The sequence below is a fragment of the Lepidothrix coronata genome, unplaced genomic scaffold (assembly GCF_001604755.1).
Source record: "Lepidothrix coronata isolate B3197 unplaced genomic scaffold, Lepidothrix_coronata-1.0 Scaffold2, whole genome shotgun sequence".
NCBI lineage: Eukaryota > Metazoa > Chordata > Aves > Passeriformes > Pipridae > Lepidothrix > Lepidothrix coronata.
In genome coordinates this window covers 7264514-7292491 of record NW_016690182.1, presented here as the reverse complement: position 1 = coordinate 7292491, position 27978 = coordinate 7264514, and the positions used below count along the sequence as shown (strand labels likewise).

The 27978-nt window shown below is 42.0% G+C and overlaps 1 protein-coding gene across 6 annotated transcripts in view; it reads left to right on the top strand.

Annotated features, from left to right (window-relative positions):
* Nucleotides 1–27978, top strand: part of FGF13 (fibroblast growth factor 13) — a 248921-nt gene that overhangs the window by 116272 nt on the left and 104671 nt on the right. For 4 of the 6 annotated variants that reach the window (XM_017817344.1, XM_017817320.1, XM_017817315.1 and 1 more), the window contains exon 2: nt 18174–18341. The exons of the other annotated variants lie outside the window; for them this stretch is intronic. In XM_017817344.1, coding sequence (XP_017672833.1) covers nt 18176–18341 — 166 coding nt within the window. In that variant the 5' untranslated portion in view covers nt 18174–18175. The remainder of the gene's footprint in view (nt 1–18173; nt 18342–27978) is intronic. 6 annotated transcript variants of the gene reach the window in all.

Below are 27978 nucleotides of genomic sequence, written 5' to 3'. Positions count from 1 at the left end.
CATAATTTGATTTCTGACTGCAAAACATTTGATCTATAAATTAAAAAGCAGGATTTAAATCAGTGTGGAGGGGGCAAGTGCTGTAGGTTGGTTCTGATCTGGGAGACTGTGACATGTGTCTTGGGGGCATTTGTTTGGATCTGAGGATTCAATCTGCCTGGAAATACTTCTTCAGACTCAGTCCCATTGCAAACCCTTCTTGCCCTGGACCTTCTGCCTCTGCTGCCTGGGGCAAGGTGGCTTTAGTCAGCTGTGACATCTTGCTGCTTCTTGATGGGGATGCAGAAGAAGATGAGGCTGCTCTGTGCTTTGTCTACTCTTGGTGAAGATCCAGAGGGGAAGGAAGATTGTCCAGCACAAGTAATTTCAGAGCAGTGAATTGTTTCAGGGAAAGCATGCTGGCAGCTTGACCAGAAGTTCTTGTCGCTGCCATAATTAAATAAATAAGCAAGCAATTAAATAGAAACTGTGGCAGCCTCAAAAGTGAAACGGTCCCCTGCCTCCCTCCCTCCCCCCTCTCGCTCTGTGTCGCTGGCGGCAGAGCAGCACTGCAAGCTGGCTGCATTTCACATGAGATGGGGCTAAATTTCCCAGGAAAAAATTATCCAGAGGGACAAGACGCGATACTCTCATTTCTGACATCTTAAGCTTGTCACAGATGCCGAGGCTGTTTCACCCAATGTGATTATCTCTCCCTCTGTCAAGGAGGCAGATGCCTCAGCTAGGAAATATCATCCCCAGCATGTCATCTGGATTCTATAAATGGAAATAGGTCTTTACAAAGCCAAAAAATATATTTAGTTGCAACTATGGGGAGAGGGGAAAAAAAAGAAGAAAATGAATAAATAAAGTCTGAACCCTTCAGAATTGCAACAAAGGAACAACAAAGCACTTAGGTTGGCCCTAATCATCTGCAAATGTTGATGCATTCATTAAATGTAGACTGCAGAGATAAAAGTTACTCTTCTGTCACTCCTTTTATCTCTACCTGAAGCATTCACTTGCCAGTCAGGTTTCTGTGTGCAAGCCATAAATATTCAGCTTTTTTCTGGAATAGTTTTTACCCAGTATTTGTTTGTTTTCATCTAAACTCTCCATATGCCAGAAGCAGCAACAGCAAAATGCTGTGAGCCGGAGGTGTGCATTTAGGTGACTTAGCTTTGGATACCCTGCAAAGGCCTTATCTGACCAGGACTTAATAGCCCTGTGATGAAGAGTAAGCCAAAAATAAAATTAAAATCTTGCTGGTTTAGGTATGAAGGAAATTCAAACATTGTCCATGCTGCAGTCAGTGCTGGGAACAACTCTTACGTATTGTGTTACTGCCCTGTGGGACAGGCACGAGTGGCTAGCAGAGATTAGTTATTAAGGCTCAGGTTTTAATAGCTTGTATAGTGTGTAGTGCTGACTAAGCAGTCTCAACTGCCAGTGTTTTAAAGGCCATTCAGGAGAAACCAGGGAGACGTTTTACAGAATGTTTCGCTGAATGCAAGGTTGGGTCGGCCAAAAAAGGTGGAGTTGTCTGACTGCAACTTGAGAGAAAAAGTGTCCTTTTGAGTTTTTAATTTTATAGAAACTGAAAAAATTGTTCTTGGGCACCTCTCACTCCCTGTTTTGTTGTTGGAAGAGTATCTTCATGGCAAATAAGTGGGAAAAATAACATCTGTGCAGTGCTGTAGGGAATGCATGCAGAGCAGAGTCTGCCTGCAGTGTGAGCCATCGAGGGTACAGCAAAGTGATAGAAATATTTAAAATATTCTTTGACTTCGTGCTGGAGCATCTATGTTGAATCCCTGGAAGGGGGGAGGTTGTGCAGACCTTTTGTGCTGGTTAGCCTGGCTCTGCAAAGGCACACAGTTCCTTGTCTGGCTTTTTTGTGATTGTAATCAGTTGGACAGATTTCCTTACATGGGGTCTGAGATCAAATTAAAATCCTCTTGGCTCTCATGGGGCAATGAGAACCCAACCAAAGATTAGAATGAAGTAGGATTTTGTTTGTTACTGTTGCACAGATTAATTAGTTGCAGGAGGCTTGGTGACATCACATGAAAGCACAGTTGTATTTGTTGGCTCTTCCAGGAGGGTGGAATGTGAAGATGCAGTTAGTGATGAACCATACTTGGTATTTTGCCCTCCCAGTTCTAAAAATGTGTAGGAATCATTGGAGGTTGAGACCCTGCATTTTAATTCTTATCCTGAAGATGTGTCCCATTGCTTTTGAGGCCCTTTAGGTTCCTAGCTTTCAGTGTGGGTGTGTTGCTGCCAGCAGTGAGAATAGATTGTGTGTCATTATATCCAGCTCTTGCCCCTCTCACATCTCATGAGGCTATGGTCATAGACCCATGCAGTCCTTTTTTGCCCTTGCTCTATGTAGAAGAGAAAGAAAACCTTTCCTGTGGTCCCTCTCCTCCTACCAGACCTTGCCTTTGGGGAGGAGAAGATGTTGTCAGAGGCTTATCTGTGGGCACTGGCTCTGCCCACACTGGGTTTGCAGGGCCACTTGCAAGGAATGCAGAGGTGGGGTGGACTCGAGGGCACAACAGGCTGTCAGGTGTACATGGGGCTCTAGCCTCCTGCAGCTCCTGGGCAGGCTTATGGGCTTATGGGCTGCTTCTTGGAACACTGATCAGGTTCATGGGAAACAGCCTGTAATTGCCTGTGAAGGAATTCATGGAGAAGTTGACTCTGGAATGTTTTACTGAAGACTTGCCTGAGGATGCTGTTATCCTGCCACAGGTTCATTAGCAGATATTTGTAGGTTTGCTTTTCCTCCTCCTGCCTTCCCTTTCCTTTTTCCTTCCCACCCCTGTGATTGCCTGGCCTTCAGTGGAATTTCGTTGCTCTTCATTGCTTCAGTTCCCTACCCAGAGGCTGTCATTTTTATTTATTTTAGTATTCTAATTTAGCATCAGAAAGAAAATAACATTTGACCAAAAAGAATTAGAGGCAATAACTTTTTCAGAGAACTAAGCTTTTGAAAATTAATTTTTTTATTCTATTTAATTTCATGGATGCACAATTTCTATTACACATAGGCCAACTAGGGTTGCAGCAGCTGTAAAAAAATATGTATTTTAAGTCTTGTAATGTGTTATTTATGAATGCATTATAGTTATAATAATTCATTTATGGGACTATTGTGACAACAGCACCTTATCTTTAAAAATGGGAATTTGCAATATGAAATAGTTAATTAACAATAAGAAAGAGAATAAACTGAGAAGGTGCCTACAAATTGACAGCACTAACAGAGTAACAGCCAGCCTTTGTATGGGTCTGAATAGCATAGAAACTGAGAAAGCCTAATGGAGGCAGAAGAAGTCTTAACTTCTATAGAAACTTAGAAATTAGTCTGGTTTCTGCAAATCTCATCTGTCATAATGGAATTGTTGGAAAACTCATTAGACTTTGCAGACATGTTTCAGATAGAATTGCAGTGGTAAAATAAATGGGATCCATCACAACTATGCAAAGACCAGTGGATAACTTAATCCTGCATGGGACTTGCTTGGAAGTATCAGAATACATTTGCCAGATGCAAGATAATGTCAAGTAAATATTTAACGCTGTAATCACACAGCAGCGTGTTAGAGCATAATAAAAGACACTGAAAGGGAGTTAAATGCTTTCAATTTAAGCAGATCATTTAAATGAAAGGAAGCAGTGGTGCAGTTTTACATCTAGATGCAGTGTTCACCTAACAAGTAAGTGGCAAGGGCAAGCAAACAGTTGAAGTTGCTGAGAACTGGTAGAGACTCTCTAGTGGGGTATAAATAGTTTACCATGCATTCTTTGTTTACAGCATCAGTTTTACTGTGGTTTTGCAACTGTGGTGCTTTTGTCCTGTGTGTTGACTGTCACTTTCCTACAGGGAGGTGAATGCTTGAGGGGAGTTGTATTGTCAGAGTGCAGCCAGGGCGTAGAAGGACACTGCTGAGTGCACCTGGACTCGAGAGAGCCTGTTTACATTTTTGCCCTCAAAAAGAGGGCAAATGTAATGTAGAACTTTCAGCTACTTCACTTCTTGTCTTCTGACTGTTTAACTTGTTCTAGGTGGTTGAGAGATGGACATAGAATCATAGAGTGATTTGGGTTGAAAGAGTCCTTAAAGATCCTCTAGTTCCAACACCCTTCCATAGGCAGGGACACCTTTCACTAGACCAGGTTGCTCAATGCCGTGTTCATCCTGGCCTTGAACACTTCCAGATATGAGGCATCTACAACTTCTCATACAATCATAGAATCAATAAGGTTGGAAAAGACCTCCAAGATCATGGAGTCTGACCTTTGACTAATCACCACCTTGTCAACTAGACCAGAGGACTGAGTGCCACATCCAATCTTTCCTTGAACACCTCCAGGGACAGTGATTCCACCCCCTCCCTGGGTGACCTGTTCCAATGCCTGACCACCCTTTCAGTGAAGAAATTCTTCCTGATGTCCAACTTTGGGAAAACATGGGTTGTCCCTGGTTTTCTGGCCAGCCTGGGGGATTGGCCTATTTCTGCCTAAAACTTCAGTCAAATTCCTATTATTTTCACTTTTTGGAGTATAAATAAATGAGATGCAGTGTACATACAATCTGTTAGTTCTCCACACAGTTTATGTTTTGTTCACTCACAGCTGTTTAAAGTGCCCTTCCAGGCTACTGCCCACAGTGGGACACTTTGTCTAGACATGATGTGAAGTTAAAGCTCTTAGTCAGACTCTATTAATATATGATACGCAAAACATTCCTGGAGAGAAACTTCAGCACTTAATTGTCAGATATGGCCAAGGGAAGCTCTCTTTTGTTGTCTTACCTGGTGAGAGAGAATGACTTCTGCTGGGTAAGGGCAAGGTCTGAGCCCCAGTGACACGAGCAGCGTGACCCAGCACAGTTGCGGGAGCTCTCCAGTGGTTGAGTCAACCCTAGTGTCAGCTCCTCAGCTGTGAGACACAACAATTACAGCAATAATTCAGGTCAGAAAATTGACAGAGCCATTTAATGTATGTGAGAGTGACAGTGAGTCATCTCTGATCATCGTGTTTAGCAGCCTGGAGATCCACAGGCAGGCAGGACATCCGCAATCCCACATATACATGACAGTTCAGGACAAGGAGAAGCAGCTCACAGTCACTGTTTTCTTCCATCCAGAGAGGGCTTCACGTGGATTTGATCCCAAAAGACTAAGACAGGTAGGACCTGTTGGGGAGTGGGATAGCACGTCTGTCATCTGCAGCCTTTCTCCCCTTCTCTATAGTGTGTTGCCAATCAGGTGCATGCAGCAGCGAGCACATTAGCCTGTGTCAGTTATGTATCTGGTGTGAAATTAATAGATAAAGGTGGACTAAAATGGTAATAAAATTTTGCAAAATGCTCTTTAGAATTTCAGTTCAGGAGCTACATTGGTAGCATGGAAGTTACAGATTAGTAAATTTAAAAGTAAGAGGAAAGGTGGATTTCTTTGCAGCCTGCAAAGACCTTGTTTCTTAAAAGAATTCTTTGAGAAGCCTTTAAACATTAATTTTGAGTTCTCCAGCAGTCACTTAAGATGCAAGTGGAGTTGTGGGGGCTAATATTAAAAATACTGTAGCTGCTTGTGTGGCATACAGGGCAAGAAGCAGTAGAAGGACTCCTGCTACTGGTGATTAGGAACTGTGCAAATACTGCTGAGAACACGGTTCGCAAAATTGAACTGTCCAGAGCAGCTCAGTGCTCAGTAATGAGGGTTTGCAGGCCCTGTGTACTGGAGCACTTGTTTTGACAGTTGTAAGGGCCAAATATTCAGCAGCTGCAAATTGTTCTGGAGCTTTTCTTGATCTTTTTTTTTTGTTCAGCTGGAGCTGGTATTAATTCACAAGTTCCAGACATTTACAGCAGCAGAGTCTTTTCCATGTTTTAAAGTTTTTGAATCAACTTCCAGAATAAATGTTTTAATTTATTTTGAGTTATGTAAAGGCCCAGTAGGCATAAATACAGTAATGATACAAATAGTGACTTGTCTCTAATATAGATGATTTCAAAGCAGTAAAAAAGGGAGTGTGGTATCCCCAGAGGCAGCTTCTCAACTTCAGTATTCAGTATGCCATGTCCTTAGTTTGAAAAGAGTGGCTTTTTCTTCTACTATAATAAAGACCACTTCCTACATCCTAAACACTAGAAGCTAATTTATAGCTCAGTGTTGAAACAATGTCTTTTTTCTAAGGTACACATTTGTCTTTGCTAACTTTGATAGACTGTTGTAAGCTAGAGCACTGCAGCATATACTTCGTGCACTGGAATGTGAAATGTGATGATTTTTTTCTTAGAGCTCTCCTGTGCTTGCTGCCTTGGGTTGTTTTTTATGTCATTTACGGTGCTGAACATCAATGCGAGCATATTATGCAATGTGGTATAAAAATACACAAAGGCAATAAACTCCACTGTTATTTCTGCTTTGGCAGAACAGCCATATTTGATCATTTTGCCTTTTGATTTCTGGAAAAGTTGATTCCAAATAATGCATTGCAGCTTGAGCATTTATGTGTGCATGTGTATGTGCATCGTAGAAGTTCCCGGTGCAGAGCTTTCTCCCGTGGCTGGCAGGGGGTGGTAGCTGTGCAAGCTCAGGGAGCAACAGCCACCCGGGCATGGAGATCACCAGTAGAAACATCTGAATTTCATGCTAAGTTGTGTGGAAATGTGTGTTGGTTTGTAAAAGATCTAAATTTTATTTCTTTATTACGACCTTGTCACTGTGCCCTTCCCATTGGTGACAACGTGTCACTCAGTTGTGAACAACTGCACGACACATTGGCCTTGGCTGGGCTGTTTTGAGCAGACCAGTGATCTGCTGGGCCAGAGTCACTGACTGAGTTATTTTTGGTTTGGCTTAAGCGCAGTACCTCTTGGGTTTTAACTCCTTTTTGCTAGTATGCAAACACATAGCATCGAAATTCCTTTTGCATCAGGTCTACTGTGCCAGTGCGTTTTTTGTTCCGGGAGCGTGCACAGCCGTCTCCATCCACACACAGACATCACTGTGATTGTGCTCTAAGCTACACCCATGGTAGATTCTGTAGTTTATCTTCCCTCACTGCTTGCACACCTGCTCAGTGCATTAAGCCACTGTGCAGCATCGGTGCTCCTGTCTGAGCAAAGGCAGCATAAAACAGTGGGAGGAACAAAGACATCTTGTTGTGCTTACACAGCCTGTCTCGGTACCACTATCAGTCTGTGTGTAGTTGGGGGAGGTTGGCTTCTCTGTTTTTTGGAACCAAGAAGGTCCTGCTCATCCACCACCCATGGGCAGGGCAGGGAGAAGAGAGCTGCCAGAACGAGTCCCCACAGAGTCCACTTGGAGAGGGTGGAACTAGCTGGTAGCTTCATGCTTGCTGAGGTGAAGTTTGCTCCAATTTCTGCTGCGAGCTTCTGTCTGTTCAAGCTAATAAATGGGCAGTGAAAGTCCTCCTCACATGCTCCCTGATCCGTCAGGTTGGTGTCTTTAGCCAAGTCACTGCACATTCACTGTTCACAGCAAGGTGGTGAAATCCTTCCTGCAGTCTGTGACCCAGCGCTGATCACCTCTCTCACCTTGTCTGTCATATGGTGCAGCAGCTGTCTCAATGAACTGAAAGCTACTGCTTTAAGTAAAATAATAATATAATTTAAAGTCATACTGTGTGAAAATTTTTACAATTCTTGTGCAGTTAGGCCTCTATTATGTGGCAGATGTGCTGCCCAATATGTGGAAGTACCACAATAGCGTGCAAAAGAAAGTTGTTGGGTAGCTGAGAAAGATCTCGGTATACAGAACATGTAGCTGGGCTCTACAAGTGTGGTCATTAAGGTGGACAGTAACAGAAAAACAAGTAGTTTAATCTTCTGCTAATTTGGTTCAGTGCTGATTAAATTGATTAACAGTGAAAAGAGAAACCCCTCTGTGTATATGCAGCGTGTTGTAGGTACATTGTGTAATTGCACATGGATTTGTGTCGTGTCTGAAAGGCTTTAGGGAAGTGCAGAGAGGGGAAAAATATCTTCAAATACAATTTTTAAACCTGTGTCAAGTGAAGGCTTCTGAAATGCAGACCTTTTATTTCAGGAGAGCAGAAATGCAGTATTGTGAGTGTTGTTGCACAACATCCTCCGTTGATAAGCTGTTCAAGTAGATATAATGACTTAACACTTCATGGGCCAGATGGGGGGAAAAAGATGACTAATTATCAGATTATTTGATGTAAATTATTCAGTCACAGTGTTGGTAACTGGACTGAGGAAAGCTGCTCCAGCAGTGGCTTCTGCAGTAGGTAACACAGTGGCGAATAGAAGTGGCTGTATAGGCAGAGGTCTCTTGGTTGTGTCAATGACTTCATTGAGGCTACAGTTGAGTAGTATTTTCAAGGGTGCTGGAGCTTGCTGAGAAAATGCTGGGGGTTTTCAACAAGTGATTTGTGTAAGATCATTTGTGGATGGAGGTGAATTTAACTACAGCTTCAGCCCAAGAAAAGAATATGAGAAAATATTGCAGCCTTTCATTTGACTGTTTTAAAAATGTTTTGTGTACACGTGTGTTTGTGTATAGTGACCCTGTCTGCATAAGCCTTTAACCTGTTGCAAATAACTTCCACCCTTAAAATGGAGAGGAATATTTCAGGTTAAATTAGATTTGTCGTTTTATCTTTTCTGAAAGGATTTTTCTGCTGTTCATCTGACAGCTGTGTGCACAGCTCTGGTCAGAGCCATGTGCCTCTTTGGGCAGGGGTGCTGATCCAGAGCAGTGTACAGGGTTCTGCTGCTTCCTAGGGCTGTGAGAACACACTGTGCACCTCTCCATGGCACACTGAGGATTTTTGCTCCTGCTGATTAGTCTTCCGTGCTTTGTTTTGAAATATCTCCTCTGAGGCCGTTTCTCAGAGCAGCTCTTTCTGTAATGAGTTTGAATTTTAAAACACTCAATTTCTTGCGTCCTTCCTTTTGTTAATCCTTAGTAAATGAGGCAAATCATTGGAAGGTGTCACCTACCCTTTCATGAATGGTGCTTCTGTTCTTGGCTGCTTCTTCCAAGTGAAATGCCCAGGAGCTGCAGCAGTGGTGAATCTCTGAGGCAGACTCATAAACTATTGTACTGCTGCTCATCTCCTGCTCCCATGAGGTATGGCTGATCCTTTCAGATTTCCAGGAAGGATGCAGTCGATTGTTTGATTATTTTGTTGCCTTTTTCAGGCCACTCTTCCTTGTTTTTCTCTTCCAAGAGGATTCTGATTTTTTCTTAGTTCTTTCTTTGTGATTTTTTTGTTTTGTTTTGTTTTTTTCCCCCCAACACTAGGGAAGTTATGTCTCCTTTTGTAGCCCAGCCATTGTCAATAGCTGCTGCATAAATAGGAAGAAAAAAGTACAGGCATTCTCACTTCTCTTGACTTCCCTTATCATTTGAAACTTTCTCCTAGCTCCAAATAGGGCTACATTAATAATTAAATTCTTATTAAAGTTACAATGCACAAGAGCATTCTAATATTTCATAAGCAGCAAACTATAGCTCTCCAAAGCTCTCTGAATTGTTAGTTTCCCACTCATCCTTGGACCTTTCTAGCAGTTCTCTTGGCACTTTCTCCTCTGCATGCCTGATTTTCATCACACTGCAAGGATATTCTCTTAGAAACAGCAACATTCCTCGCTTTTCCTCCCAAACTTTGTCAATGGAGACCAGTGTTGTGCAGTGTATGACACTGCTGTGAGCTGGTCAGTGTGGGTTTTGTGATAGACAGGGTGAGTAAGGGGTTTGAGCAAACTCCTGTTTCCATCCAGAGTTGCTGTCCATCTCCTGTATTCCACAAGGCTTCCTTCCTTGTGTTGTTGGAGCAGAAAGAGGAATGTTTGATCCACAAGCTGTGGGCTGGTGCGTTAGGTGGCAGCCACAACTTGATCTGAAGAGCCAACATCTTTGGTGGCTGTGCAACTTGGATGGCTTAGCTTCTGAAGCTGGCCAAGCAGGTCCTGCTGTTTCAGTATCCTCCCTTGACCCTGGGGCCAAGGGACCCTCCCTTGACTCCATGAGGCCCTGCTTCTCATGAAGGGTCCCCAATAACCCTCTGGTGTGCTCCCAGCTCTGCTATAAGCTGCTCTGTGTGCCTGTTGCTCCTTATATGCACACTCTAGAGAGAAGAATAGTACACCGTAAATTACTATCTTGTCAGCTGTGGTGCATGGATCAACCCACCTGTTTGGAAAGCAGCCAGCTTGCATTTATTTTGGCAGATGGGAAAAGCAGGGAACCACTTGGAACAGGCAGGGAAGCAATATTCATTCATTCAGAGGCAAGCACAGCAAAGCAGTGAACTGAGCTGCAGAGTTTAAATAAGTGTGGGCACATGTTTTGCATAGCAAACCCACAGATTCTGATGGCTGGAAAGGGAAAGGTGGTGGGTCTGCACAATGGAGAGTCAATTGTGGCTATTACTTACCCTTGATGAGCTCTTTATCACAGCTCAGATGCAGAAGGCTGACAGCACTGCCTAGCAGCACTGGGAGAGGAAACTGCAGTTCTCCCAAACCAAGCTCTTAGAATCACAGAATGGTTTAGGTAGGAAAAGACCCCTAAGATCATCAAGCCCAACCATGAATCCAGCACTGCCATGTTCACCACTAAACCATGTCCCCAGGTGCCACTTCTACAGATCTTTTACATTCCTCCAGGGATGGTGATTGAACCTCCTCACTGGGCAGCTGATTCCAATGCCTGACAACCCTTTTGGTGAAGAAATTTTTCCTAATGTCTAACCTAAACCTCCACCAACACAACATTCTGCTGCTGACACCAGGCTTGGAGCAAAGTACTGATATGCTGGCTTTTCCTATTTCTACCCTCATTATTCCCTGCAACTGGAGGGACAGTGGAGAACACTACTTGTGCTCCTGATCCCTTAACCAGTCATCCCACAGCCCTGAAGTCTCTCTTGATTGCCCTTGGATTTCTTGTTGCAACTTCATTGCTGCCTACCTAAAAAAAATCAGTAAGTAATCAATAAATATCAATCAATCTGAGGGCTGTATCAGGGTAGGAAGCTTTCTCTTCAGATCTGTAACTCAGAGCCCAGGAAGGCAGCAGATCTCCTAAGAAGTGGGTCTGATTTTCACATTGGGCCTTCTGTTCCCTTCATTGCATGTGGGCACAGTAAGGTCACAGTTACAGGCAGCTGCATCACTGAAAAATGGCCAGATTAGAGTGAATCAAAGGCTGTTTGGCAGTAGAAGGGTGCCTGGAATAGCTAGGAAGTAAGGCTCTGTGCAGAAATGTTGATGCCATTTCCACCGGGGAAAGAGAAGATACATTCTTAGCAGTATTTATCAACAAATTTTTGATGTTGGATGTCATTGTCTTTATTATGCACAAAGATCTAAATGCAGCCTTATCTTGGCTAGCCTTTTTAGAGGATAACAGCCTATTACTGCTAGCAGTTAATCCAATTACTCTTTTAGGTCAAGGGGGAGTGTTCTGTGCAAATATTTTTGGAAGATGTGAAAAAAATATTCTGTGTGGTTGACCCAAAGAGAGCATATTTGAGAATTTTTCAGCAGATCAAAAAGTTTCAAAATTCCTACGTATAATGAAAGAAACATGTTTGAAAGAGCTGTCAGCTTTCAATTTTGATCATAAGATAACAGTTGCTTGTTTAAAAAATGAAAATATTTCACGATGGAAAGTAGTTTCAAATCAGAAAATAAATCACTATCTAAAACCATGGGGGAAATTCATTGATGTGAGAGTGAAGGTGGGGCTGTGCAAACCTGAAGAACTAATTCAGCATGAAATGTTTTGCCTAAAGTAGGTGTTAACCACATCATTTTGGCTCACTTTATTCCTGGTTCTCTAATAAGGATTTCATTGACTGTATTGGAAGGGACTGTGGAATAATTATGAGCAATCCATCTAAAGCAGGGAGGAGTGCTGTCTTGGAGAGGAGAAATCCACCTGTGTATGAACTGCAAGAGATTTCAGTGAAGTTTGTTCCTACTTTATTGGCAGTGAAGGTGTTGCACTTGATGGCCCATATTGAACGTCCTGCTTTACTTGTGCTTGACCAAGCCCTGGGAGTAGGACTGCAGCATTCCATCTGCTCCCACAGACTTTTGAAGAGGGGATTTCTGTTCACTGCTTCATTTCCACCTAGGAATGAGGGCCCCAAGTAGGTTTAGGATTTGACAGAAATCTTTGGGGGTGTTCGTGTTGCAGCCTTGGTAGCAGTTTGGGGATGTTTGGGCAAGGCTCAAGCTGTAGCATGGCTGGCTGTGACTGCTGCTGGGGTAACAACCAACAAACCCTGTATTTGATTTAGGATGGAGAATCTTTCCCAGGGGCTGGGTAACTGCTGAGCTCCAGGCTGCAGCTGCCTATATAGGTGTTTGGGAATCTCTGCCTTACACAAAAATCCCAGCAGGAGTTATGATGTTGGTTTTACCATAAGGAGTATTATTTGGACATCAGTGGTGAATTTTAAATATTCCTGTGACATTTATGCCATAAATAGGAAGTTACCCTGCCTTTCCCACCAGGCATAGAAGAGAGCTCTTGGACCATATACTGTTCAATCCCAAAAGCCTCAACTTCTAATAACCAACTGCAATCTAATTTAGATCAGCAGTTTGAAAAATCATTAGTTCAAGTAGTAAAAGCCCTCTGTTGAGCAAGGACTTTGCTTCCCCGAGTATCTGAGCTCTTAGAGACAGCTACTGCCAATCTCAAAATTTATGCTCTATTTTTTTATGCAGTAAAACTGTCCTTTTAATATCAGTTGAAAAATAAGCACAGAGAAGTAGTTGCCATAGAGGAAATTTATAGTATCGGTTTGAGAACAAAAGACCAGGCAGTGCTTCCGTGTGAGAGGAGTGAAGGAGCTGGGCTGTTGCTGTCCTCTGTCACGGACCCCATCAAGCAGAAGCCTCCAGGGGTAGTGAGAGTTCATTTTGAGCCAAGTTTTAATTTTGAAATATCATCTAAAGAAAGTTGTGTCTTTCACGAGGTATTTTTGCTGTTTGTGTTTTTTTTTAGTTTGGAATGAGCTGGTGAGTTTCTGGTGTGGTGCCTGATTTTGGTGTTATACTGGGGAAAAAAAGAGTGGTGCAAAAGGAGGGATTCCAGAAATGGCTTGCTCTGAATAAAAATTAGAGACTTGGCAGATATCACTTCATGTGATATCTGTCTTCATTGTGAAAACTGCAAGTCAGAGTCAACCAGACTTCTAAGTTGTGAGCACACAGCTGCAAGCTGAAAATAAGACTTCTGAGTGATGCCGAAGTGCCAGGGCTGTTTGGTAAGAATACTTCATCAAGGTTTTGGCAAAGCTGGATAGCTAATGGTACAGATAGACTGTGTAGTCATTAAGAGGTTTTGAGTGTATTACAATCTCAGAATAGAATTAATTTTTTTTAATTAGCTTGTATGTATTTTTGTGCCCTGAGTTTATTATGTTGTTCAGGTGGCTAACAAAGAAATCACACCTGAACTGGGATAAATTAGGGGGGAAACAAAGCAGTGATGAAAAGAAGCAAAGGGAATTGTTATTGCATGTATTCTGGAGAGCTTTTCATCAACTGTCTCAACTGGGAAAATGTTATTACAGAAAAATACCTCACTTTCCCACCCTTCCCTGTCCTGGGCAGTCTCTTGAAGCAAGTTATTTTGGAGAGGTTTTTTAGTTTTGTTCCTGTAAGGAGATGAAAGCAACTTGATAGCCCAATGTTTTCCCCTAAAAGGAAAAAAAAATATTTACTACATAACTCTAAACAGCCTCAGGGGCCTGGGTAACCTCACTTATGACCTTTCTTTCCTTTCTGTGTATGGAGGAGGCAGGGAATGAAGGAGGTGCTCAGTGAGCATCGCTGTTCTGTGTCCTAGCACAGCCAGGCAGGCAGCAACGGGGAGGCTTGTGCTGCTGCTCCAATTTTTCCAAAAAGAGTAATTTTGGGGAATGGTTTTTTTTTTGCAACTTGCTCCTTTGTGCCAGAGGAAAGGGATTTTCTTCACTTCGTGTATGCGGGATTTGAGGCACTCTAGTGCTCTCCATGGCTTGAAACTCTAGTGTAGAGCCACAACTTCAGTCCTTCCAAAATTCCAGGAAAACTGATTTATTGCAAGTATAAGTATCCTGGGGCTCACAGCATGTAAAACTAACCAGACTAGAAAAAGTTAGGGAACCGAAGGAGGAAGGAAATTCACCTTTCAGGTAATAACCTGCAATGTTCATTCAAGGAGGGAATGGATTTATGGAAGTATATTTTTTGTGTTAAATAGTGTCGTACATACAAGAACAACAGTTAGCAGAAACATGAGGATTTGTGTTGCCTGGATTTTATTTGCTCTGTGGTTCCTACAGCCTTTAGTTAACAGAGCTGAAGCTTGTCCATGTAAAACTGAGGGAGAAAGATGTTTCTTTACAATTTTATTAAACTTTGAATTCCATCGAAGATTATTCAGTTGGAACCTGAGCAAAGGCCTATGGACAAGGTTGATGTTATGGTTTCTGGCAATTCTAGATGGGACTGAAATGCAGTTGGACGTAAAAGAAACAAGCCAGTGGATTGTTTAGCTGGTGTGTTTTTATAAAGTAAGTGTGTTTGAATTTATCTCAAAAAACATCCTGGTGCTGACAGTCATCCTAAAGATCACTTTCTCTCAATAAAGCTCATAGGAAGAAGGAATTTTTTTCCCACTGGCTTGTTGACAGCAGGTTTTTATTAATGTAATTATTATTATTTTATTTAAAAGAAAGAATATGCTACAGGGTGATATTTAAAGAATATGCTACAGGATGATATTTAGCAAGGAGACTGTTTTGATGTAGGAAACACAATAGATACTGTAGCTATTTTATACTTACTGCTAAACAAATTCCTCTCATGTATACACACTTGCTGTGGGTTTGGTCTCCATGAAGTTGTGAGGGGGGGGAAGAAAAAGATTTTTTTTAAGCTGTGAAGTATTTATTTATGATCTTCCATCTGAGAATATACAAGTTCTTTAGCTGTACGTTGATGACCTGTGTCCATGACAGTCTTGTCCCTATTTTATCATGGGAAGATGGGAATGTAGAGCACTGAGGTGTTCTACCCATGAGGATTTGAGTACATTAGGATGAAACGGAAAAAAAAATAATTAGCTGCTGAAATACAACAACAGAGACGTAGTTGAAGACTGGAGGCTGGCACGATGGTTACACATCTACCTTTAGGAAGGTGGTCAAGGAAACGTAGATGTGCCTCAGTAAAGGTTTCTCCTAACTGCTCTCGAGGACAGCATCCACATGATGGAGTGAAGTTGAGCACCTGCCAGGCTTCTCATGGGTCTTCCGCTCCCATTTTGAGCTTGGTCCTGGCTTGTGATTACTACCCAGATTAGCTGATTTGAAGCTGGCTCGTGTATTTGTGCTTTACACAGAGCAGTGTAAGCATATCATAGGTCCTGCAATTAGAGTCTGCAATGTAGGGAGCAGTTGAGTACAGACAATGTCCTCTGCTCCGCATAGCACAGCATGTAAATACTGCTTTGGATTTCCGTTAATTCCCTAAAATTTATGGTTTCTCTCCTACTGTGATGTATATGTGATTCTTTTATAAATTTGGGGTTTATACCATTAACAAAGTCATAGCAGATTTCTGAGGATATTTCTCCCTTTTCTAAAATGCTCATTCACAGTTATTTAATAATGATCCTTTCGTAGTTGTGCACTGATTATTTTTAGTAATCAGAAATGGACATCCTCAAGATTTTAAAGTTTTTTACTTTAGATTCTGTGTAGTTGAAATTTGCCTGTGGATTGGTTCTTGGGGCTTGTAATTGAGGTCCTGCAGCTGTGATTTCAGTGGCTCCACGAGAGTGTCTGGCTGTCATCATAGCAGGGAAAAGGACGCACTGGGGTCAGGGGGTATTCCTCGTTTTGTAATAAATTCTCAGCCTGACTTGAGGCCATTCATCATGTTGAGAAAAGGTTTTAGCTGTTCCTTGAGAACATTGACATCAATTAAGTTATCCATACATCATTCCAGCATTAAGGCTGCATTATTGCTGTGGTTCCTGGGGTTTGCTCCAGATGTCAGTGCTACGGTGGCCCTCAAAACCAAGACTCATTTACACCTGCTGTCCTTGGGTCTAGTAATACAGTGTGCCTTTGTTGATTTTGCCATGTTCTTCACTGATAGAAGGTGTGAGTCTCGTTGTGGTATATTCACATTTAAATAAATCTCTGTGCACGTGGTGATATGAGCGTGTAGGTGACTGGTAAAGGACCGGTTGTGCCTATTCCACCTGTCTTAGTGAACTTACCTGAGATAGGGGTGGGCCTCCCTAGTGATGTCAAGCAGTTATTTGTCAAATACTTGATGAATGCAATCAGTCTGTGGAGTTGGTTTGCAGATGCTGCATGATCTGAGCTTAAAGAAGCAAATAAATCACAGCTCAGTGCCAAACAGCTCTTGTTTGGCATGTCCCTATGCCATACCTTTTGGGTGGTCACCTTCTCTCCTGGTGGCTTTTTGGAGGAGTGACCCATCAGGGCTTGTCGGTCTTGGATGTTGACTCTTAGTAATCACTCCCAGCCATTGCCCCTCAGTCTCAAGGCTGTCAGTACGTTTCATGAGCACATCCATACCCTTGCCATAAGACAAAGTAAAACTGGTATTGTTAAGGATGTAATTATATGGCAACACAGACCTTGTGCTCCATTGGCCTGCTGCTCTTTTTTGAACCAGTTGTGCTTTCCTATTAGCCCATGCATCCCTTTTAATGACATCTTGTATAGATTATTAGTGTTTATTACTGGTGCTGCATGCCATCTAATGAAGCAACAACAGCCAAGGCACCAAGTTTCTCCAGTGGATTAATGAGGTCTTGAAAGAAGGAGACTGCCCACTCTGAATAGAAATACTGTTGAGTTTTTCATCTAGATATGACTCTTACTAGAGAAAAAATCAAGTGCATGAAAATGCAAGAGGCTAATATTTGTTCGAGGGGATCCATGTTTAAATGTGGCAGGTTTTTAAAATGGTTATACCTTGGCAGATATTTATGAAGCAGTTAGATTGTTAGAATTAATGGCCAACACTTTGAGAACCAAATAAGCTTACCTAATGCATGCTAGTGCATCTGTGAACTTATTAATAGTTACTTTCCTTATTATTGGATTTTTATTTTCCTAATTCTTGGCTTTTTTTTTTTTTGCCATAGGTCTTGGTTTTGGCTGTGGTTTTATATCTCTGCATCATGCTATAAATAACTAGTGGTGGTTAGAGACTGTCTTTTGAAAAAGCATTTAATTTTTGTTCTTGTGAGATGATCTGTGCCTTAAAGCTGTGAGCTGAGGAATCTCACTATCTCTGTTATTAAGGCTTCATTTTTTAGATAGTGGAAAAGTGTTTCAATTCTTTCTGGTAATGTAATACTTTGAGGTAGCTGGAGCTTTCTGTACGCTGTATATTTTATCTTTTTGCCATTTAATAGTCTGACCCCATTCAGAAAACATTTTAGACTGCATATCATTTATGTTATTAATGGCACTATTGATTTATAAGATCAACTTTAAAAATTACTTGCTGTTTTACAAGAAAACCATCAAAAGGATTAATGTGCTTTCTCTTTGTACATTTATTCTTCTATCCGTTGAAAATGATGATCAAGTCAAATGTCATTGGATTATCATCCTTGCTCTAAGGAACTGTGTGTAATTATGTGTCCTGATAAAGGCATGTTTCTTGTACTTTGGGGAATAGATACACTGATGCTGCATTACCTGCAGATGTGGAACGATTACTCACTGATGTTAATGTAGACATTGCCTATGGCTAGGCCGTAAAAGCATGCTTGGTTTGTTTGTTTTCTTAATCTGCATGCAGAATAGATATAGGTACTAAAGGAGAATAAAGCAAAGACATAGGAGGGAACTTTGTTGCTTTTTGGAGCAGGGTGTTATTCTATTTATTAAAGCTGCATGAAACAGTATAAAGTGTTGATGTTTATGAGAAGCGTTGTTTATAAAGGTAAATGTTCCTTCCCACCCTTCTACCACCATGACCAAGATACTTTAAGGTTTGTTTTCCTTCCTATAAACCTTTCTTTCCCTCCTTTCTTTCCCCCACCCTGACATTATGTAGTTGATTTGATTCCCTAGATTGCTTTCCTCAAGCTCTAACTTGAGTTCATTTTGTTATGTGGTGACCACAGTTATGGATGACGCTCCCCCTGGCACACAGGAGTACATTATGTTACGGCAAGATTCGATCCAATCTGCGGAATTAAAGAAAAAAGAGTCCCCTTTTCGTGCTAAGTGTCACGAAATCTTCTGCTGCCCACTGAAGCAAGTGCACCTCAAAGAGAACACAGAGCCGGAAGGTTTGTGGCACTATGGATCCATGTTCTGTTTGTTTCTATTTTATTTCTTTTCCATGTATGTCCCGAGAGCGTGCTGTGTGTTTTCCAGCCTGTGTCAGTGCAGCGCCGCTGACGCAGGAAGCGTGATGCACTCCATGTCCCCTTTGCTTGCCTGTTAGTGTCTGAGTCAGCTATCACGGGACACTGTAGTATAAACCACGTACGGTATCGTTCTAGAAGAGAAATGACGCTGCTTTTTCTTAAATAAAGTTTGTTTGTTTCAGCTCTCTCATCATTACACACTGCCCTTTTTTTTGGCTGCCAAAAGCTGCTTGCTACTTAAAATGGCATCAAGTCCTAGTTGGTTCTTTCCAGTAACATTTCTGAAGCTGCACTCTGCTGAAAATATGGCACTTAGACTAAGATTCGGCTTGTCCCCAACACCTTTCACTCCATAAGGCTTCTGCATAGCGCTAGAGAATGCTCATGGCAGCTGTACACGGGTGAAGCAGGATGAAGTTTGTATGTAATGCACGCCTGGTTGCATTTTGGGAAATGAAATGCATGCAGAGCAGAAAAAAAATAAGTAGAATGTTTTCCTTTTCAGATAAAGCAAAGGTATGGTCTCTTCTCGTGCTGTGTTTACTAATATGAAATTGCTAATGAGGTATCTCTCATTCATCTAGTGTACATAAGATTAAGCTATATTAAATTATATTATTTTAATATTTTCTCTTATTGTTCCGTATGTGTTTTGCATTACTGCCTCATATTCCAAGTGGTAAGCCTTCTACTTTTTGCATAAGCTTCAGTACCTGCCAAGACACATAATGCTACTGCTGGTAGATGTGTTTTAAGATTAAATATTCAGGGCTGGATTCTGCCACAGTCGAGTCTACAGGAATGGCAGAGTGAACAGGTTGGAGCTCTTATGACAAATCACTTGTATTATTCTCTCTGTAATGATGGGCATCAGTCATTGAACTGTCACTGTTATCCCTAAATGTTCAGTCAATTGCTTTCTCCTGTTACATACCCCCGATTTTTCATGAATGTTCTTTGCACCACGTCTGGGAGATTTGAGTCTTTTACAATAAAATTATTTTATTAGAATAGTATTTCTTTTTCATCTCACCAGAAATGCTAAGTCTGACACACACACTGGTGTAAGGTGTGGGAAGAGGTTTTTTGTTTCAGTGGTGATATAACTGAATATTAAAATTGGGGTTTGAAAAAGTCTCATTGTCCTCTCAGTTCTAGGGCTGATTTCATAGGGGTTGTGATTTTGTAACTTAATAAACATGAAGGAAAGGCAAATCCTATAGGACGCTTCTGGATTAGCAGATGTCATGAATTTCCTATCATCTGTCAGGGTTTGTGGTGCTCATGAGTAAATTATGAGCCCAGAACTGTTCATGTCAAGCTCCTCTAGGAAGATGATGACAACTGAGCTACTATAGGTGCTGAGCAACTGATATTTGGTGAAAGATTCCATGTGATCCGTAAAAAGAAGGGCCCTAAACTTGGCATCTTTGACTCACATGCTGTATTTCATTTTTTGCCATGTGCTAATGTGTCACTTCAGCAGAAGCTGATGGTTATTTCAGTGGAAGTTATCCTGGGAGCTGGATTCCTGCTGAGGACTAGCTCTTAGCTGAGCCTGCTCATTTTCAGTGAATAAATCAACAATTTACGCACTAATGGCCTGTTCAAGAGGAACAAGGAAAGCAGAGGTATGCTGGGCCTTTTCTCTCCAGAGCATGAGTCTCCTGGAGGCATGGTTTGGTTCAATGTTGAGGAATTCAGGATCTGCCAGGAAAATCTTACACGGTGCAGGCTCTGAGTGAAGACCTGGGGAGCACCAGTTCTGCCGTCTTGCCGCCTGGAAGCCAACAGTTGCTCTTCTTAGATTCTCCATAAATCTCCACGCTGTCTGTCTCCAACGACAGCTGTGTTACTCCTTCCTGCATGACATATGGTATTGTTATTCGTTCTCAGTGAAAATGTTTAGTTCTAAGAGGGAAGCCTGTCATCTTTTATTGTAGTGTACAAGGATGAATTTCTCTTCCCTCTTTTGTCCCTCCTCCTCTCCTCTAGGAATTTCGCATTGCTAGACAGACACAAGAAGACGTGGCTGTATTTGCTTGTCCTGCAACTATCTGAGTTGATGGGAATTCATAGGGGTATCAGTTTTTGTTGTTGTGTGATTTCTATATGTGTTTCTGTGAAAGATATTGCTCCTAGCATGAGAGGAAAAATATATGTTTAGGAATCCTTTTGTCCTCTCTTGTAGCTCAAATTGCCTGGGCTGCATTAGTCCTTTTCTTCAACACCTGTGAATTGCCTGGCAGTGGTGTTAGACCCACCAAAGGACTGATGTGTGTCATCCTCAGTGGTTTGTTGGCATGAAGCCTGAAAAATTTTGAGAGTGAAATTATCTGAACTGTGCTTTCCATGCAAACACTGCAACAGTCCATTGAAGTTACTGGAGTGGCTGAAGCAAATCCTAGCAGAATACCTTCCAGTGTGAACCCAGCAGTTAGCAGGCTCAATTGTGCTGGTAGGATGAATGAAAAGAAATGTTTAAACTTGTTACTGTGGCATAATGTACACATTTTTCAAGGTATTGGAAAGTATGACAACTAAGAAGCTATTAGGAAAGTTCTCCAAGTAAAATGTCACAATGGAAGTTTTATGGAAAATTGCAGACTTGAAAGACTCTGCAGAGAGTATAAAAATGTACCTTTTTATCTGCTGAGTAATGACATGGGAACACGTAGTCAAGCCTGCATGTTTTGAACTTTGCAACTCCTTGCCTGACTCTTTTGTTTAGATGATGGATTTCTTCTCTGCATCTTTTAACCTCTTTAATACAGGGTTAATGCTTGGAGAGCCACATTTATCACTTCAGGATTTGAACCCCCTTGGCATGTAAGATGATACCAGGTAAAAGATTTTCCAGGCTTTTTGTAGGGGTCTTTGGGGAATGTTCTGGTATTTGCTGAAAGACTTAAATGCCACCTCACGGTGGTAACTGAGCTTAGTGGCCCATCACTTCTCATATCTTCAGCCTGTTTCATTTCTCATAGCTTAGGTTGATTTCTAAAAGCAAAATCAGAAATGAGAAAATTAGATCCATGTTTCCTAAATTGACCTGCCTTGGTTTCTTGTTCTTTTCCTGACACCTACCTGCCTGCTTGCAGTATCACCATTATTCCCAGCACCCATATGCCTCAAATACACCTTAGGAGAATTGATCCAGGGTCAGTACATTTGATATCAACCCGGAGGACACATAGAAGGTCCTTGGTCCAGTAACTGTAGCAAGTGGTAGAAGTGAACAGAAGGAGAACAACAGGAAATCACAACAATATTATCTTGCCAAAATGTGGAAATTTCCATTTGAGCCCATTGCCAGCAGAGTGATGTCTGTCAGTCTGGACTGCAGTTCAGATGGGATGCTGCCTTTCCTAATGCTATGGGAAACTTGAGTTAAAAGCTGAACTGCTGCTTTATTCCACATCATTCCAGCTTTGTTTTGTCAAAGTCATTCTACAGTTTACAATGTCGTGGATCTCTCAAATGCAATAAAACAAGCAGAGCTGACATCCTTACCTAGATGCTGAGTCCTGGGGGCATTGGGCATTGTTTACAATTACATCCAAGCAGCAGCAAAATACGGGGTGTTTTTATAGCTTCCCTCCAGTCAGGAATACACTGCTAGCAGTAGAAGGGCCATCTGAAGTACATTTTGCAGCTATTTGTTCTCTTAAATAGTTTAAACATAAGCTGCTGCTATCTGTATAAAACATGGTTACATAAAAAGAAGTCAGCTCCTGGAAAACTAATTTGAGTTGTATTATTACATCCAGGGGAGGAAATAAAATGAGAAATGTTTTTTAAAAACACCCATTGGTTAGTCACAGTCACACAATCAAGAGTTTTGGCCACTTGCCCATAGTTCTGTTTTCATGTGGGATTTTTTTGCCTTTTTCTTTTTTTCTTTTTTTTTTTTTTTGGTAACATTTAGTCTCCCTCCAGGCATACATAACCTTTTTACACAGAAAAGCAGAAAAGCATGGCAAAACATGTATTGGGGATGGGGAGAGGGAAATCTGGGATAGCAGCTGGTAATGAGGAAAGGCAGCTTTCCTCAACCAACAGGAAATCTGATTAGATAGAAAATGTTAAGGATGCTAATATGAAACAAGCAGCTTTGTGGTTGCCCTTGACAATGGCTTGTTATCTTCATCTCTAGCAATGGGATTAGTGGCAGAGCCAGTCCTGGGGGCAAGGAAAAGGTAGGATGTTTGAGCACATTATGTGGGGGGCTGCCTCTTCCACCTACTCCATGTGCACAGGCAGTTTTGTCACCAGTAGAAATTTGTAGCCTTTATGTTGTCCTACTGAGTGTCCCTTTGGTGCTCTGAGAGTCGTGTCACCACAGATAGTACTGTTACTTGGCACTCTAATTATATCCTTTTCTTCTAGACCAAATCAGTCCTATTAGCCCTGCTCGCTCATTTAATTATGTTAATGCATGTGTACTTCTGCATTTTAGAGGAGAAAAAAGAAAGAAGAAGGGGGAGGAGAACCTGTATTTGAAATCATGGAGAATTGTGAGAGGTTTTTAAACTTTACATATTGTTCAGAACTAAAAATGACTTTGTGTTCCAGTGCAGAATAATAGAGATGAACCACGTGAAAGAGGCACAGCCACCTGCTCTGGTTGTGTCCGAGACATTCAGATTGGGCACATTTGGCAGTGAGACACCAGTGAGGAGGTTCAGCATCTGCACTGTGGTGTCTTCGGCCTCAGATTTAACCTGGACCAGCAGCCATCTGAGGGGAACTCACTGGTGCATTAGTAGGGGCTCCTACTCCGTTACATGATCCTCTTTAGAAGCATTTCATGAGCTTCCATGTTTTTCATTGTGTCTTCTGATTTCAGCAGAGGTGAAAAGTGAAGACTTGGTATCCCATTTGCTCTTGCCAGCAGGAGTATTTAACCCTTTCCTGCTGCAGCTAAGCTGTCTGGCCCTGAGCAGCTCATCCCAGGGAAGGCAGGCAATCTGCTAATGCCTGATATTGGGCCTGCAGCCTAATGATGATATAGCAAGCGTCAGTGCTTTCCTTATTGCCCTTTGCCTCAGCAAAACCTTGTTCTTGACTCTGCTTTTTCCTGCACCTCTCAGGTCCTCCTGTGGGGAATGTGAAGCTTTCACCTTTCCTTGCTCCCAAGTCCAAGAAGCAGCAATGAGCAATGCCTGAGGCTTGTCCAATACCAGATGAAAAAAAGCTCTATATCCTGTCTGTCTGGATACACATGCAGTTGCTGCAGATATGGCACCATATCTGTAGTGAAGGATGATCTAAAGAGAGCAACAGAGACATAAAGTCAAAGGTCTGAAGCTGCCACTAGTATAATGGCCTTTTCCCCCTAAGAGAAACCATCTTTGACTTGAGTGATTAACTGATAACCTTCAGTTTGAGGGCATTGGGAGGCAGTGGTGACAATTACACTCTTATTTTCTTCAGATGCTCAGCACATAAAGCAGAATAGCTCAGTCCTGTAAGTGGCTGAGCCCTCTTGCCCTGATCCTCCAAAGCCTTTAAGCACGCGATTAACTTTAAACATGTGAGCGCTCCCAGCAGAGTCAAAGGGGTTGGGATGTATTTAATGAGCTTACCTGAGCACAGTCTGGGCCTGGCTCGGGTTCAGGCTCAGACAGTGCAAATCCAGAGTAATTCCACCAAAATCCAAGATTTACTCAATATTTGCTTGTCTGCAAATGAGATCAGAACCCCATCACAGAGTTTAGTTTGAATTCTTCTTTCCTTACTCCCTTAATAAGGAGTTAATATGGTCCTTACTGCCAAAATGATTCATGATTGAACATGCAAGTTATCACAGTCGTCAGCAGTAGGACTGCTTAAGTCCCAAGCAGTAGGGAAATTTAATGTTTTCCATTATCAAGAGGGAAGTGAATGACTTGATTCTCAAAACTATTTGGACATCTCATCAGAAAGAGTAACAATAACAATTCCCCACTGAACCAGCTGAGCACTAGGGACTTGTATTCTCTCTGGAGTGTTCTGTGAGGTGATACTTCTAGCCATGCAGAAATACAGCAGAGTGGGAATTCAATACTATTCCATGGACTTAGAGATACAACCTGAGTTTTTTGTCTTTCTCTTCAGCAGTGTCAGCCTGTGCCAGCTGAACTGCCGGCTGCCTCCACTCCTCTCCCCTCCCACCACGTGCTTGTGTGTTGACCTGTAGTTTGGCAAGATCCACCACCAAACACCCTCTTTTCTCACCATGTGAGTTAAGGAGAGGCTCAGCCCTGGGTGAGCCCAGTGCCAGCTGTGGCAGGAGCGTGACATGGTGAGGGACTGGGGGCAGGACGACAGGAGCAGCCAGTGTTGGCAGGCAATGCATGAATAGTGACAGATTATTGGGCTCCTATCTCAGCTTTTTCCCAAACTATTACCCTCTACTACTTTTATTTTCCGCACCTTAGTTGCTTTTCACCAGGTACTTGTCTCTGTGCTTGGTGCTTGCACATCCTGCTCTGTGCTGCCATATAAAAACCATCTCTTTTTGAGGTGGCTGGACATGTTTTAAAGAATAAGGTTCTTTGTTTAAGGTTGTGAGCAGGAAGACTCCAATTCTTGCTATAACATTTCTGTCACTGGGTACTTCAATGATTACAGAGCATATATTGAGGAAGGAACTTGAGGCTTTGAAGGAAAGTCACTGAAAGTAACATTTCCAAAGGCTTGCAAACCTCTTTTGCTCCTGAATTCACATGTACCTGCCACCTCACAGGACACAGTGCAAGAGCTTTCCATAGGGTTTTACTTACCTCCTGAGAGGCTTAGAGATCAGGGCATTATACACAGCCGTGTTTCCTGCATCCTATTGTGTTGTTTTGCTAATGCTTTTTAACTAATACACCTGCCAGGTTATTCCTACCTACCTGGACTTTTTCAAACATCTGTGGTGCTTGCTGTCAGCTGAATGTGACCTGAAATAAGGTTTACAGCTGAAAGATCCTTCTCTCTGTGTATGCACACCCATCTCCATCCAGGACATAGTCTGCACACCTTAGTCTGTCTGTCAGACCAAGATCTTAGGATAATGTGGTTGGAGGACATGATCATAAAATATCAATGATAAAGGTAGGCCGAGCACCCTCTCTCTGACAGAAGGATTTAAAACTTAACAGTGTCACTGCTCTTTCCAGGCTGTTGCTGCCCAGGCCAGCACCTCACAGAGGGGGAATTCAGCAGGTGCCTGGCACTGATGGAGAGATGCTCACCTTGCAGTCACTTCTTACCCGGCTGTCTTTAGAGGAGCTGATAATTAGATCCTATTTTCCAACATATGCAGACCTGCCTTTCTGTGTGTCTGTCCTCACAGCATCATCAAGTAGCTGGTCCCAGGTCTGTAGGTAATAGAGACACCAGGGGAGGCACTAAAGAGTCCTCACAGTATTTTTATCTACCACCTTACCTGGCCACAAGCAACAGATTGGAAGTTAAGTGGTTTGTTTTCTTGGTGGTAAAATTCAAAGGTGCAGCTGTATTTGTGAGATATGTAACTGTTAGCCAAATTTGCACTCTGTAGCATCAGAGAAATTTAAGTAAGTAGTGGCATTAGGAACAGCTTTAGAACTTTTATTTCAAGATAATGATTTTTAAATCTCAAGCTGGAGCTGGCCTTACCACTGAACAGGTCATAGTAACCTAAAAAGAAATTTTATCCCTTACCTTACCTGTGTACTCTTCGAGGGAAATCTTTTATGTATTCCTTCTGCTATTTTGCTCTAATCTCAAAATAAATTGAGACAGTATCTGGCACTTAGCATACCTGAAGTAGGACATTTAGACCAAATGAGTCACCCTGATACTCTTTTCTCATCTTGTCTTTAAAGGACGCTCTGAGAGCTTCAAAGAGTGTTCCTTGTATGGAGGAAGGCCTTTGTCTTGCTACTTTTTCATCCCATGACTCTCCTGAGAAAGCATGAGACTTCACTCTTCAATCTGTCCTCATTTTAAATAAGAAGATGTGGTTCTTTATTAATAATGGAGGTTTTTCTTTGTACTGTATTCAGCTACATGGTCCATCATAATTATTGCACAACTCTTTATCAGTGGTAATGTCTATAGTATTTAAATACCAAGTGCCTTTGGGTTGAGATCATGCCAAATCTTTTATGCTGTTCTAGGTTAGGACAGCTCTGTAAACAAGGAGGAGTTCAACTTTTTAGCTATCACTGAAGAGTTGTTTCCTTTCCCGAGGTAATCCCTTAGAAAAGCACTTAGACAAGTCTCCATGGTGCAGGGAGCACATGGCAGAGATCCCCTGCCCCACACCTGGGCAGCCCAGTGCAGCACCACTCAGGGCTGTTGATCATCTCAGGGATAATGAGCTTAAATAGAAAATTGCCTTTCCAGTTTTCAGTGCCAGGGTTAGCTCAGCCCGTATCTAACTCAGGGCTCAGGGGTTTCTGCACTTCATCCCATCAGCAGTCTTGGCCTTCAGCAGCTGCTACCTCTGAGTGCACAGAAACGAAGCCACAACAAACAGTAAGGTTCACCCGGCAGACTCCTTGTATCTCAGATTGTCTGGAAAGGGAGAGGAATTCAGTCTTACTTCCAACTCAGTCTGGTCTCCATGTGTTCCCTCAACGCTTTTTCTCTGATGCTCCTCCTTTTTCTGGATCCTGCTCTGTCAGGGCTGGGGATGTTTTCTGAACAAAGCTGAATAACTTTCACAGCAGTGCATTTTACTTCAAATATGTGGTGACCACAGTATGCAGTAATGTGAGCTACTGTTCTTTTATGATTGCATAAGCAGTTAACTTCTGGTGATAGTACATTTGTCTCTCTTTTTGTTCTCTTTTAAATGTCCTGACCTGTGAAGCTAAAGACACTGAAGAAGCTTTACCCAGACCTCAGTAGGCACCAAAGATTGCAAAAGGCCAGAGTTTTCTTAGAACACTTACGTAAAATTATTGAATGCTTTTTCAGTAGTATCTGAGTGTTTGGGGAAAAGTCAGTGCTCAGACTGTTCCATATTCAGTTTTTTCCCCACTTGTATCTATATACAGAATATTCCTGCTGTGTACAAGTTCTTTGATTTTTCTTATATGCTTAAAAAACCCTCCAGATTTTGTAGGACGGTGCAAAATGTTTGGACATCTTTTAAGCCAGCTCTTGTCCTCCAGGACAGAAAGGTGTATTATCAAGTAATGGTGTTCAGAAAGAATTAACAGGTGTTTTCTGGGTATCGATCCCAGTGTGCATGTTTGATTCTTTCTACCATGTGTTTGAAAACAGTGAGATAGACAGTTTTTTTTTTTTTCTAAAAGACAGATTACAAAGAGTTAGGTTAAACCCTAGAGATTACAAGGCACATAAACCTGCAAAGGTTCTGACCTGCAGTATATCCAGCACATGGCTCACAATGCTGAACTCGCGCTGTAAAGAAAATGAGGGAACAAAAGAAAATCTTTTCCAGGCATCTTGGATACTCCTGATGTGAAGCTGTCTACCATGTTTTTCAGGCACGCTAAATAATTCTTGCATGTTGATTTAGCAAGGAAAAAATGAAGAATATATACAACTTAATGCGCAAGAAGTCTTTAGT